This window comes from Tyto alba, unplaced genomic scaffold, assembly GCF_018691265.1.
Source record: "Tyto alba isolate M040663 unplaced genomic scaffold, T.alba_DEE_v4.0 Super-Scaffold_1000006, whole genome shotgun sequence".
Classification (NCBI taxonomy): Eukaryota; Metazoa; Chordata; class Aves; order Strigiformes; family Tytonidae; genus Tyto; species Tyto alba.
In genome coordinates this window covers 33,251,850-33,265,533 of record NW_024881272.1, presented here as the reverse complement: position 1 = coordinate 33,265,533, position 13,684 = coordinate 33,251,850, and the positions used below count along the sequence as shown (strand labels likewise).

The 13,684-nt window shown below is 41.4% G+C and overlaps 1 protein-coding gene across 2 annotated transcripts in view; it reads right to left on the bottom strand.

Moving 5' to 3' along the window:
• Window positions 1-2,843: 2,843 nt before the first annotated feature.
• The window catches only part of ROR1 (receptor tyrosine kinase like orphan receptor 1), a 173,129-nt gene continuing 162,288 nt past the window's right edge, over window positions 2,844-13,684 (bottom strand). The window contains exons 8-10 of one of the 2 annotated variants that reach the window (XM_042785523.1): window positions 9,355-9,566; window positions 4,347-5,553; window positions 2,844-3,736 (exon numbers count right to left, since the gene is read on the bottom strand). In XM_042785523.1, the coding sequence (XP_042641457.1) occupies window positions 3,678-3,736; window positions 4,347-5,553; window positions 9,355-9,566 (1,478 nt within the window). In that variant the 3' untranslated portion in view covers window positions 2,844-3,677. Of the gene's footprint in view, window positions 5,554-9,354; window positions 9,567-13,684 lie in introns of both variants that reach the window. The other variant, XM_042785516.1, reaches the window with a different exon arrangement.

Sequence of the window (13,684 nt, the reverse complement as noted above, 5' to 3'; positions counted from 1 at the left end):
ATATCCTTATTCATGCAAAGTAAATAATAGATTCCTTTTTGACAATTTCTCATGCTCTGGATAAACACATGCTGGTGTTTCTGAGTTTTCCAGCCCCAAATTTCTGCTTTACCTTCTGCTTTCAATCCAGAGAATGCAGAAACCCACAATAATCACTCCTCTGTGGGAACAAAGGATACATATCTCCATTTCAGACTCTGCATTTTGGTCTTTAAACCAGCAAATATTTATTCTCTTTTACAGAAATATAAGCTAACCTGGAGGGAATGAGATTCTCCAGATTGAAGCTTACTAAACGGTGTTTATTCAGAGTTTTATTTCCAAACCTCTAGAGCTTCTCAATCCATTAGTGCATTTCCAACAGTCTTGGCTGCCCTATCGCTTTGCAGGAAGAAGGGATGATGATTCTCGCATGTAACATTAGGAATCTGGAAAATTCCCTCTTCCTTCGTTTGCCACGAAAATAGCTTTCATCTGTACGTCTGCATTCCCACCTGAGGAGTAATTCCTTAATTTCTGGCAACATTTATTTTCCACATCATCTAATTGGTTTTTAGAAGATTTTTTTCCCTCTAATCTCTCCCTGCTGAATTCCTGCCTCTCTGCGTTAGCGTTTGTTCCCTAGGTATCGTTTGTGAGCCAGACTGGGATTTCACCCTCACAGTTCACAAACCTCGCCCGCTGAGAGAGGGAGGGAAGGGCAGGAAGAGATCTTTGCAAGAGTTTTCAGGTGTATTGTTCAGTGCTGGTTTACATCTGTGAGTCACAAAATATTTTAACCATAAGGACCCAGTTTACTTTGAAATAAAGGAAAACCCCTAAATGGAGCTGTGAGTGGGCTTGCACTGTAGCTCCTGTTTTTTTAACATAAAACCACAAAGTGTGTGAGGGACTATTTTACGACTCCCATTGCTGCTCCATTAAGTATTAGGTTACTGCTTTGCTATCAGGTTGATTAAGGCTAAGTATGCAAATTCACAGCTAATCTTACCTGCGTAAGGCAGCAGTCCCCTGGGAGCTCAGTGTGTATAGTACTGACGCGATGGTGGTTTGACTCGAGCGTGGCTCCTGCTTGTCTTTACAGAATTGAACTGAATTACAGCATTATGCCAAGTATGTTCAGATTTGACCTGAGGGGACGTATACCACTTGTCATCCCAGCTGGCAGAGACCATCTCTCCAGATGTCTCGTGAGCTGGCTCCAGGGCTGTCTTTTCCTGCCTGTGTAGATGAAAAGAGAGCCTCCTAAAGATACTTCCATTTTCTTCACACAGTCACTCAGTGAAGGCTGTTGCTTGACAGTGACGAGCAAATACTTTGATATCATTGATCATGATATCTCAGTATCTTTTTCAGTCATGTTTTCGCACAAATGTGTCTGTGTCAACTATGGCACAAAGATTCTTATTTCTCCATTGATTCGATTTACAACATGTTCTTTACTGAAGATTTTGCAATAACGGCATAAACTAAGGACCACAGACTTGTCTGGCTGCATATAGCTTCTTCTGTTTCTGAAATCAGATACTTACCAAGTGGCAGACTGTCTTTAAACTGGTACTGTTGAAATTCCAAGCCCTTAATAGCACAAGCTAAGAAACCCCATAGGAAAAATGGGTGGTAAAAAAAAGGCTTTTTCCTTCTCAGTGCATTTGATGCTTAAGAATTGTTTGCACTGATGCAACCACTCGAAAAAGTATGCAGGAGTAGATGAGATAAAAGATGGATCAAGAATGACAATGCACTTACTGTCTGTGGAACACGATGCCAAGCGAGCGCTGCAAAGCTGAGTGTGTATAGAAGTGAGAAAGAGCAATTCCCTAGCTTCTGGTTATGTTCACAGCTACAGCTCAGAGAAAAACCATCTCATCCATTCCTGTAAAACACCTCTGTTCAAAAGTAATTTTTTAGCATTTTAGACTGATAACCTGACACAGATATAGATGTCATTATTGTCTGAATCTTCAGTCAAAACTAGATTTTAGCAGACATGTAACATATTTTCATTACTGATCCACAAGGAAGCTGACATCTCAGGTTCATAAAGTATCTCAGAAGTCACAAAAGCTCCTACTATATAATTACAGATTGTTCTTAAACTGCAAGTACAGTTTCAGGCCTGTGCAATGGAGAGGGAGCTTGACAGCCCCGGATGCTGCACCAACACAACGTACCTTGAAAGCTCACCTGACGCAGCAGGACATAAAACTTAAGCGAGGGGCTGAAAGGGCGATGCTGGCCCTTGCTACGGAGCTAAACGGCACCGATGAGATCACAGCAAAGACTGCATCATTCTCACAGGGTAGTTATGCCATCCTGCTTCTTTTGTGTGCTCTGCAAATAGTTGCACAGTCAAATATTCATTTAAGCCTCTGCATGTTACCCCAAAGTAATCTGTCTGCAAATATTATTTGCAAAACTCTCACGTCCCATTCAAGTGAGCATTTCAGCAGACCCCCTACCTGAGCTGGGTGAGCTCTTTGTCAAATATGAAACATTTCAAGTACCTTACACCAAGATGGAGGAAATACCGGCATTTTTACGTTAAAACAATGTTTTAATAAACAGCAGCATAAAATAATCAGTGTTTAATATCATCTCTGGCATGTGAAATACAAAAATGCACATATCTTAATTATAAAATAGCCTTTGTTGTTACATTTTCATGCTTGCCTAATTGAAATGCCCATAATTAATAAATCAATCATCAAGTAATACAGTGATTAAACGCATGCAGTGAAAACAAAGAAAAATATTTGTATAAGGTAGTGGCTGAATATCACCATAATATACTTCAAGAACATCTACATCAGGTTAAAAATAACAAGAAACAGACCAAGATATAAAATGCAGAGATGTATTTTCACTTCTGCTGTACAAAACATTATCACACTTTTGTGCAAAAAGATAAAAATAAAGTCATATTATACAACATTGTCAACTGAGCAAAAGATTGTTTTCGTTCCGTGTACAATAAAAATACTATTCAGTACAAAAAAGTCTGTGAAAAACGGTAATGTACACAGCACTTTTGTAATTAATTAAAGTGGTTTCAAATGAATAATCTAGATTGCTTATACCTGAATGAGTTTTTAGTAATTATACAAATGTCGTATTTCTAAATTGAAAGTTACCACTAATTCACATTCTTAGAATTGACAGACAAAATTGCTATCAATGGATTTGCTGCCTAATGGAATGTGAGTTTCCCTTTTTTCGGGGTTACTGGAGCCATAGTCACTGAAATTACACATTGATCTGAAACAATAAATATTCCTGGGAAAACTGATTGTCATATATAAAATTGTGGTTTGGAGCCTTTCCATTAAACAGTTGCATAGCAACAAAAGGATATAAAATTTCTGTTTTAACTACTAGATTATGAAATGTTATCTTTGAATAAGCTGATTCAGGTTCTGAAATTAAAACACTTTAATTTCATTTCCTTTAAGGCAATTTCTTAGAACTCCAGCCATCTTTAGCAGCCAATAGCAGATGATGTTCGTAGACTGCAAGTTGATAACTCAAGCTGTTGTGCTGTCATATAAATAACTTTTTTTGGTCTGAATCTGATCTCCCAACTTAACAAAAGACCAAAATCCTACCTGAAGTGATTTATTCAGCTCTCAGATCACATAGTTGAAACATAATCCTTGACTGCAAAATTTACAAATATTTTAACTAGCTATTGGAACTGAAATTGCACACCCAGTAGATCTCCGAATATCTGCATCTCCTAAAAAAGAGACAAATATTAAAATACGTTTTCAGTATAAAAAAGTTTCTGTGATTCAAACCACATCAGAGGTTTAAAAAGCTGTGAAAAAGCATATGATAAAATGTTTCTATTTAAAAAAAAAAAAAACAACAAACCTTCCCCTTTTTAAATTGTCGGTGGCACTTAGAGAAACAATGCGTCCATTGACAAAGCTGAGTATTCATACCACAACAATCTTTGTCTGGTTGAGTCTGCCCATCCTGTTAAGCAGTTAAACTTCACAGAAGATACTTGCTGCAATGTCTGTTAAGCAACCAGAAGAATCTTTAATAAAATATTTGAATATAAATCTTTTCTACGACTTTCTAGTTTGTATTGTAAATAGTTATATTTACAAAGGCCTCGCTTATTTACAATTCAGCTGAAATCATAGATTCGTTAGGTCCATGGACGCTGGAGTCTCCTAATAGTGAAGACTGCTTTGAGTCAATTTTGTACGGTTTTTGAGTTTTATTTCCAAAAACTGTAATACCAATTCCCCCCGGATGACTAGGAATCGCCATATGAGATAGCAAAGGAATATTTGCTTCCTGGTTGGATCCCGAAGACGGCAAACTAGTGACGTGACCTGTGCTAGTGGATCCACTGGCGCTGCTCGGAGAACGGCTCTTTGGAGGAGGGCAGTGCTGGATGACCCTGGGTGGACCTTGCGGTGGATAGTGGGCAGCTGGGAAAGCAGCATATCCTGGTGGAATCGGGTACCCGTTGATCGGGATGTATCGCTGGTTTTGAGGTATTGGTGGTCCGATGAACCCGGCGATTTGGCCTTGTGGTATACCTTGTGCTGGAAACATGTAGTTAGGGTACCTAGGATTACTGAGATTACTAACTGGACTTGCGCTGAGGGAAGTCGTTTGAGTGGTGGCATTCCCACCCGAGGGGGTAGTAGAACTAGTGTGACTTGAAAGGCCCTCCCACGAGCGCAGCCTGGCATGGATTTCTTTAAATCGTGGCCTCCGGGATGGCAGATCATGCCAGCACTCTGTCATCAGGCTATACATTCTGGGAGGACAGTCTTCAGAGCAGGGCAGCAGTTGTCTTTTCCTGATCATCTCTATGACTTCTTGATTACTGAATCCGTAATACGGTTGAAGTCCAAAGCTGAATATCTCCCATAAAACAACTCCAAATGACCAAATATCTGAATCAGAAGAGAACTTGCCGTACATAATTGCCTCTGGTGGCATCCAGCGAATTGGCAAGAGAGATTTGTTTTGAACTCTGTAATAATCCGCCGAGTAGATTTCTCTCGAGAGTCCCAGGTCTGAAATTTTCACATGAAGTTGTTCTCCAATTAAAATGTTACGAGCGGCAAGATCTTTATGGACAAAAAAATGGCTTGATAAGTACTCCATCCCTGCTGCAATCTGGACTGCAATATGCAGGAAATCCCCATGGTCCAGGCTGGATTTTACAGTCCCATCCTCATCGCTGCTGCATCCCACGTCTGAATGCGGCGATCGCATGATGAGAAACTCATGGAGGTCTCCTTGGTTCATGTATTCGAAAAGCATGCAGACAGGTTGTTCCTGGGTCACCACACCTAAGAGGCAAACAATGTTAGGGTGATGGAGCTCGGCCATGAGAGATGCTTCTTGCTGGAACTCTGCCCACTGCTGGGGGTTGTTAAAGTCTTTTAGTGTCTTGATAGCAACGAGCTGAGCGTGATCCATGCCTGGAAGGTAGAGGTGTCCCTTGTAGATCTTGCCGAAAGCACATTCACCCAGTTCTTCCATGAAGCGAACAGCAGACAGAGGCAACTCCTTAGCCTTACTCTGTTAAGCGACAGCAAAAACATGTCAGAAAACCAGGACTGAAAACAGTTTTTTAAGTAAAAGATCTTTTCGAACAGGACGTCTGAAAGCCAAGCAGAATGACAGAGGAGCTCCCTGGGCCATGTGCGAGACGCAGGCACTGGTGTGACTGGTGCGAGAGCATCGGCCCGGGGCCAGATACAGCCCGAGGGCCACCAGTACCCCACCGGGGCTGAGACCTGCCTAATCTCTGTGCACTCTGCTCTAAAACTGAATTTAGAATGACTTTTTATCCTCTACACAAGATCAGACAGAAGTAGTAAGCATTAGATCTAAATATATGCAGGACCCATCAGCATTTCAGTAAAGGCATTTATATACTCGTGCTCCGGCATTTATATACTTAAATTGAACCTGACTAATTTCAGGATTTGAGGCAATTCACATACTTTAAGTAAGTATATGCTGAAGTGTTTTCTGGGCCAGGGCCTAAAGTTTTAGCAGAAAACTTTTTTTTTAAAAGTATGTCCTTGTAGCCAATTACTCCTTGACTTTGCTATTAACCCTTCAAGGTACAGTAGAGGCTATTTCTTCTCATACTTGACTGAATGTTCAATCCTGAAACATGTAGGACAGAGTCAGCTGGAAAAGTAAGATAGCAGTCAAAGAAGAAAGGCAAACTTTTAAAAAAACTCTGTTGTTATTCTGGGTGCGTATATTCACTCTTAGGCCATAAAGAAGTTGTATGATTTTCAGACGTTAACTTCCACATGTGCTTGTAATACCTACACCCAAACCCACTCATTTATGAGTCTGGGATCTATGTTTCATAAATTAGTGTAAACATTAGCATTTGAATTCCTGAAATAACACAATGGCAGCTTTACAGTCGCAATATAGGAAAAGAATTGACTTTTAAAAATTAATTTTAAAATGACTTTTAGAATAAATGAACTCTAATCATATTGACCACTAGAGAAACACTGCATTAATAATAATAGTAGTAATAATAATAGTAGTAATAATAATAGTAATAATACTACTACTACTAATAATGATAATAATAAAGCCATTTAAGCAGGCAGCCAGTAGACTGTATGGTGATGGCAGGAAATTAGCTATATTGTTGAGGAACAGATGGTTTATATTATACAAATCCTTTAGGCTAAAACTTGTTTAGGTCTGGCATATTGTAAATTATATTTTAGTAATGAAAGTGAAATGACCTCTGTCTGACCTGAGGCTGGGTTCGTCTGTTTGAAGCAACATAGTGGAAAACTATGAAAGAAAATGAAGTCATAAAGTTTTGGCAGGAAGAGCTCATTTCAAGTTAAGCGGTTATAAATCTGCTTAGTTTTTGTTTGACAAGTATTTGTCATACATCGGTGTACAAAATGTAAAGAAGTGTAAAATACATATGAGGCAGCATGCCAAAGTAAACCGAGTACAAAGGGAGAGCAGTAAGAGTGAAGCCACCACCTCTATCTCTTTATCGGCTCCTTCCATTAGGTGAATGACAAGATGAGCTTAGTTTATTATATTTTTTTGAAAGCAATTAAAATCCCTTAAAACTGAAACAGGCTTTTGGATGAAATGCTAATGTTTTTATTTGTATGAGCAAACACACATCTACCTCAGTTGGAGCTTGAAGCCTAAGCGTGTTTTTAGCCAAAGTTGACATTAACACTGGATACAGTATTTGAAAATATGATTCTACTTCCTTTCTTTGAAAATTTTGTTTGAAAGGCAGTCAAAACATTTGAGACAGGGAGAGCTGGGTTTCCCAGTGGGAAAATACAGAATTAGCATAAATAAGATGGAAAGCTTTTTGCAGCCTATGACTTTGAACATAAAAAGAAAACAGTGCGGTCTATATTTGCAAACATTTCTGGGCAAGCTGCTTTCCTATATTGTGTGCATGAGGCACCAGCGTGTCAGCAGTCTAGGTGGAAACCGTGACCTCACTGAAACGATGCTGACATTCCCATCAACTTCAGTTTACGCCGGACTGTACCCCAAATATCTAGCAGAAGAAGCAAATCCAAATTTAACAAAATAGTCCATGGAGGTTGGATGTAAGATGTAGTTTTGACACCTAATTAAATGGGTTTAGTGCTGTTACCAACATTTTGATGTACAGCTACTCTTAGGCTGTACACGAAAGTTGAAATTAAGAACTTTAAAAGAAAAGGAAGATAAATTCACTGGGCCTGTACGTGGGGGACTGAGGAGTTAAAACATAACAACAGACCAAACTCTGCCTGACCTGACCACCCCGCACAACAGTCCTGCTGGCATCACATCAGCACCCAGTGCACTACCACTATTTAAAACAGGAATCCCAACATTAGCATCACGCCGTGTAAAAACATTCCTGTGCACAGTTTATGCTACTAATGGGCAAAAGCAGCACTGCGTTTTCCAGCACAGCCCCACAGAGGGTTTACTTTTATCGCTCGCTGAAAAGGACTCTCCTATTCTTTTTGTGAGCTGGTGTTGAGCTGGAATTTTCTTCTGCAACCACTTCCCGTGACCGTCCCTGCTGCACTGAGACTGCGGCACCCCCAAAAGAGCAGCCAGTGCCTGGGTGGCACAGCTCCATCCATCCCTGCCCCAGCGCACTCCCTGTATCTCACCCCACACAGCTACTCAGGTCGTTTTCCCTAGGCTGCCACAATTAACTTTTTATAACCTAATTCTGTAAACTTGACATTTAAGGGCAAGCAATAGTGGTAGCCCGTAACTGCTTTGTCAAATTAAAGAAGAAAACTACTCCAGAATCTATTCAGAGATGGAGAACACAGCTCCTGAAGTTCAAGTGTAACCCGTCCTGATGTCAAGTGATTAGTTCTGCTGAAAGCAGAGCAGTATTTGAAGGTTAGAGTTCACGCTGCTGAAACTCAGTAAAATCAGAATTTGGATTAATTTTGCTATGTCATTTTCTAACAAAACCAGCAGCTTACCCAAAGGCATGCCTGACTGTTTCATATACCACAGTCTACACAGTTTCTCTTCTAATCACCTGCAGCTACTGATTTTTACTCTGAAATGCTTCAAAAGAACAATCTCCATCAAGCTGCTGAACTGACACGGTGTGAAAAACAAGGCAAATACTCTTTCCAGGGCACTATCCTGCCTGCAGGTGGCAGAAGGCAGTTACCGCCCTGGAATGGGTGACCCATACAGGTTTGCAAATCTGCCAATAAACAAGGAGCTCAAGGTCAATCAGGCTTAAATCTTAAATGATTTTTAAAAACGTTTCATGAACCTGGGACTACAATGAAGCAAAACAATACCAGAAACAAGAGCCATTATGCATCAGCTGCGCTGGCCAGAACTGCAGGCATATTTCTGAGGCTCTGTTTCGGTAATTTCTCTTTTAACCGAGAGAATAGGTAAGCCTGAGAAAACACGGAACAAATCTTTCCAAAGTGATTTCAGCTGAGTGAAAGATGACATATGACTATAGCAGATCCATGAAAAAACTCTCTTGAGAAAATGCTGAATCACATCTTTATCTGCACTACTTTCTAACTGAAATGAGGTAATTCAGCGATGCTTCAGTAGTGGGTTGCTCGCTTTATTACAAAAACCGTCCAGCTCCTGTTTATCCAGATACACTGGCACACAGGAATTACCTCCATAGGTCTGGCACACTTGCTATGCTGCTGATGAGAAAAATCCTCACGAAAATTACAGCTGAAACCACCAGCAGAAACTGCAGGTTGGAAAACAGTTCAGTATTCCAGCGCGGAGTTGATCAAAGCATTTCACTCCCTGCCTTTACAGACAGCAAATGTCGAAGCAGAAATGAGGGATTACCTTTGGTTTATAGGCGTTGAGCATTGACATCTCCACATTTTGTCCTCTCACATGTTTAGGCTGTCTTTGAACGGGAGGGGAGGATGACTTCTGATTGTTGCGACAGATGCAGATGAAGAAGAAGAGTAAGGCTATGGCCAGGGGGATAGTAACACTTGGCACCAGGATATACAGGATTTCCATTTTATTCTTTTCCTTGGAATCCTTATAATCTGGTTCAGAAAACAGAAACAAAGCAATGAATGAAGTATCCCACAGAGTCAAATACATCCCTGGCTCAACTAGAAGTGTTAAGAAGAAGAAAACATCCAGGTAATACTACTGCAATCCACCTTGAATGTTGTTTTATTTCCTTAATATTAACAGAGCAATTAATTTTGTTGATCAACATTTCTGTAAGAATACAGCATGGCCAGGAACAATTTCCCTGCAGCATGTCAATTCAAACCTACTTATGCTCATGAAATAGCTGAATACTGTGAGGTGGCTATTGCTTGGGGTGAAATGAAGTAATGGTGTAATACAGGCCCACAGAAAGTTGATTTGTAAAATAGCTTATGGAGGAAAGGCTCTGGTGCGATTATGGACTCCTTATTTCAATATGTATATTAGGTTTTGGTGCCATAGTTTCCTTAATGCAACAAAAATGTGGAGAGCTGTGAAAAAGGATGGGTTTATCCCCCTATTTATTTCCAGCCTTCTGTTCTCAACATCTAACATTGGCCAAAGAATTTGTGTGGCCACCCAGGGCACTGGAACAAACAACATGTGCAACTGAAAACTTATTTTCTAGTTAGTTTTAGGTGAAGGAGCAAGACAACTAGGGACTCTAGAGCAGAAGAAATGGAGAACACCTGGGAAATGGAAGGAAAAGCATAGAAATGGCAAGAAATAGAGAGAACAGTCCTGGTTTTTATCCCAGCAAGTCAGAAAAGTGGTTCAAAAAGTCTGATCGCAGACAAAAGCTGTAACATAATCTTAAAGAAAAAAAAACAAAAAACAAACCTGACATACTGAGGAGTTGGTCTTGACAGGATTAATGGGTTAACGGGCAAACCCACCCCTCTACCAACTATATACTAATAGTGTGTCATCTGAGCAGGGTGGCAAATGCTGGCAGAAAGGACACAGCAATGATAGCTGGAAGGACAGTGAGAGCATGGATAAAAAAGAAGGATCCGGGAAGCTGGTTTATTTAACTGGCTCCTGGCTTTTATAGTGTGAACCCGAGCTGCAATATTTGCTCCCTCTGCACAGAGCTCTCCTCACAGCTAGGGAGTGATTAATTTTAGAAACATGAAACCCTCCTCTACCACTGCCCAGCAAGGTATAGCCGGGACATCAGCCGTTCCCATCCCTCCAGCTGGCTCTGGCTTCCCAGAGCAGTTTCTGCACCCAAAGGTGCAGAGGGAGAGAAGAGAGAGGTGCGGGGAAGGAGCTCACGTCCTCGCGCTCACGCAGCACCCGCTTGCGTTGACAAGGACATACCTTCCCCCTGCTCTGAGCACGGGGACGCTGAAGCCTTGCTTTGGCTCTGGTATTTCCCAGGAGCATTCATAAAAGTTTAGGGTATAATTACCAATGGATTAACACACTAACTATAGGGCACTCCAGGAACTTTGAGGATCACCTTGAGCCGCAGGACTGGTGGCCGTTGCCTGGCTGTTTCCGAGGGAGATGGTGAATGTCTGTGGCAGCACCAGGCTTAGTGGATTCTGGCAGAACGGGGAATGTTTTATTATTCCTACAGGGTCATTTCAGTTTGTTTGTCTGTGTTTTCCAGGCTGGATTTGTAGAAGTGCTTAGCAGCCCACACAAATATCTTTTATGCAGTTAATTAAACATCAACTTGATCTGAAGCTTGGGTTTGACTCAAATTGTGACAGAGGCAAAGTTCAAATGGTTCTGGATGTCACTTTGCATAACCCCTCTCCTCTTACAGGCTCGCGCTGTCCTTCTGCTCCCCCCACGCTCCTTTTCGACCATTCTTTTTAGATTAAGTTGTGCCATCTGGTTTTTAATCGAGAGGAGCGGTAGTCCAAATGTTTCTACGGCCTTTGGGAAACAAGAGAGGACTAAAACACTGTCCCCAGTACAGTCTCCCTGTGCCCAGCAGAAGGGCGGTGTGTGCTCTCACCCTGTCTTCAGTGAATGTCCAGCTCTACAGCGTGGACCCACTCTGGGTTTCCTTCGTGAGCTGCTGCTCTCTAGCACGGACACACTGCCACTGCCTTTCCCCTCTCCTTCGTAACCTTCTTACGTTTGTCTTTGCTAAGCCCTGTGCTCGAATTACTCCGTGTTGCACATCTTCCTATATTGAGGTTGACAAACTTACGAAACGAATCTATTGCAGCTTGTGAGACAACTGAAAGATACAGTTGAAGAAAGAAAAAGAAAGCATCAGCCCGAGGCAGACAGAGACCTGGGCACTAGTTCATCATCTGAGCTATTCCAGTCAAAGGGAACTATTATTCTTATTAACTAGCAGCCCCTGCAGTGAAGCCTCATTAGGTTAATAGGTTTCCTGGGAGCCATCCTAATTAAATCCATTTCCCATCTAGGCATGTTCTGGTGAGGCAGAATGCACAATACTTATTAAAATGTGCCTGAAATGGCTCTTTCAGCCGGTGCAAAACCAGCAGAATGCAAGTCTCACATGGTATTTTGGGCTTAATATGCAGATTAGCACTTAACAATTAAATTACTACTCACCTGATATAGTTCTATTTGTCTGTATTTAGAATAATAATGCCATATAACCCAGCTGTACAGCGAGTATCATTTAAGGCAGTGGTGAGAGGTAATTAAAACCGTTGGCAGGAATTCTTCAAGCCAGCCAGCCTATCTCATTTATTAGCTAGTAAAACACTCAAATCGGAGACTTTTGCAACACATCCAAAAGTGTCCTGCTTTCAGCTACTTCAGATCAAAAGACTGAGCCAGTCCTGGGATCCCAGACCCCATCTAGAGGGGGCCCGGCAAGGAGCCCCCCCCATCAACTTGTAATTACGCAATTATCCAGAAGCTGTGGAAAGAAGAAAACGGAATGGCCGTACAGTGACAGTGCAGTGGAGTACAGAAAGCTCCACAGCATCGCTGGTGGTAGACACGCAGAGACCCCTAAACTTGCCCAAATCCCCTGGGGCTGAGCCACGTCTCCTCACCCAAACCAGCCCAGGCTTCTGCACCCGCAGCCGTGCAGCTCCCGGGGTGGAGAGCCAAGCGCCGACCATACGCTAAGGGGAGTCCTGCTGACTGCTGCTTAGATCCAGATTTTTGTACTGAAGGGCTGAAAAAAGATCTTTGGAACAGTTTATTTAGATTGAACTACTCTTGTGTAGTCAGTCTATCACTGTGCCTAATTAACAAGAAAAATAACTGAAGTTAAATGCACTGAAATAATAGCAAAAGAGATACAGGACTCTAAAAAGAGTATATAAATGTTAAAGAGGGTTTGAGATGTACATGATATAGCCCAGACTGTCTGCCTTTCCTCTGATCTACTCTTTCAGTAAGAACATAATTTAGATCCCATTTTGGCATCGATCCCCATCTTTCCATTAATTGAAAAGGACTGGAGTAGGCTCAGAACATGTCTCGCTGCAGGAATGTTCATAACCATAACCAGAAATAATTTAATTTGGTTCTGGCTATTGAACAGTAACAGCAAAAGGTATCTCCTTTCCAAGGGGAAAGGTAATGTTACTGTGACAACTTGTAGGCAACATAAAATTTTGTGTGAAATTTTGTACCGTGAATTTCCAGAACATTTCTGGGTGCATTTCTGGCATGTCCATGAGAATAGCTGTCTTTTTTTTTTTGGCATGCTATCAAGAGTGTTCTAACTGCAGATAAACCAATTTGGAACCATTTGTTCAGGTCTTCCATCCACTACCCCCAGGTCTCAGAAAAGCAGAATAAAATGAGAGGTGAAGCTCCATTTTTGTTCACTTCACAAAACCAAAATGCACCCAGGGGAGTTCTTTAAGCACAAACTTAAAATACAGCTAAGAGGATCTGGCAAGATCATCTCTGTTTTCTAAACAAGGCTTGAGCTCTCTTAAGTGAGGTTTGCATTTATTAAAATGGTTCTTGATATACCAAGTGAAATGGAGAACGTTTCATAACCACTTGTAGATCAGCTCTGACAGTGCAACTTCTGTGATCTGGTTTAATTTGGACCAAGGAGTTGTACTGATTGTAATGGTGACCCAGGAAGCCTGGGATGCTTGGGCTGGCAATGCGCTGCTGCTTCACCACCTTCCAGCAAGTGCTCAGGTATTCCCCAATAAAATATTTCCACGCCACCACTTTGCCAACTGCATGGGCA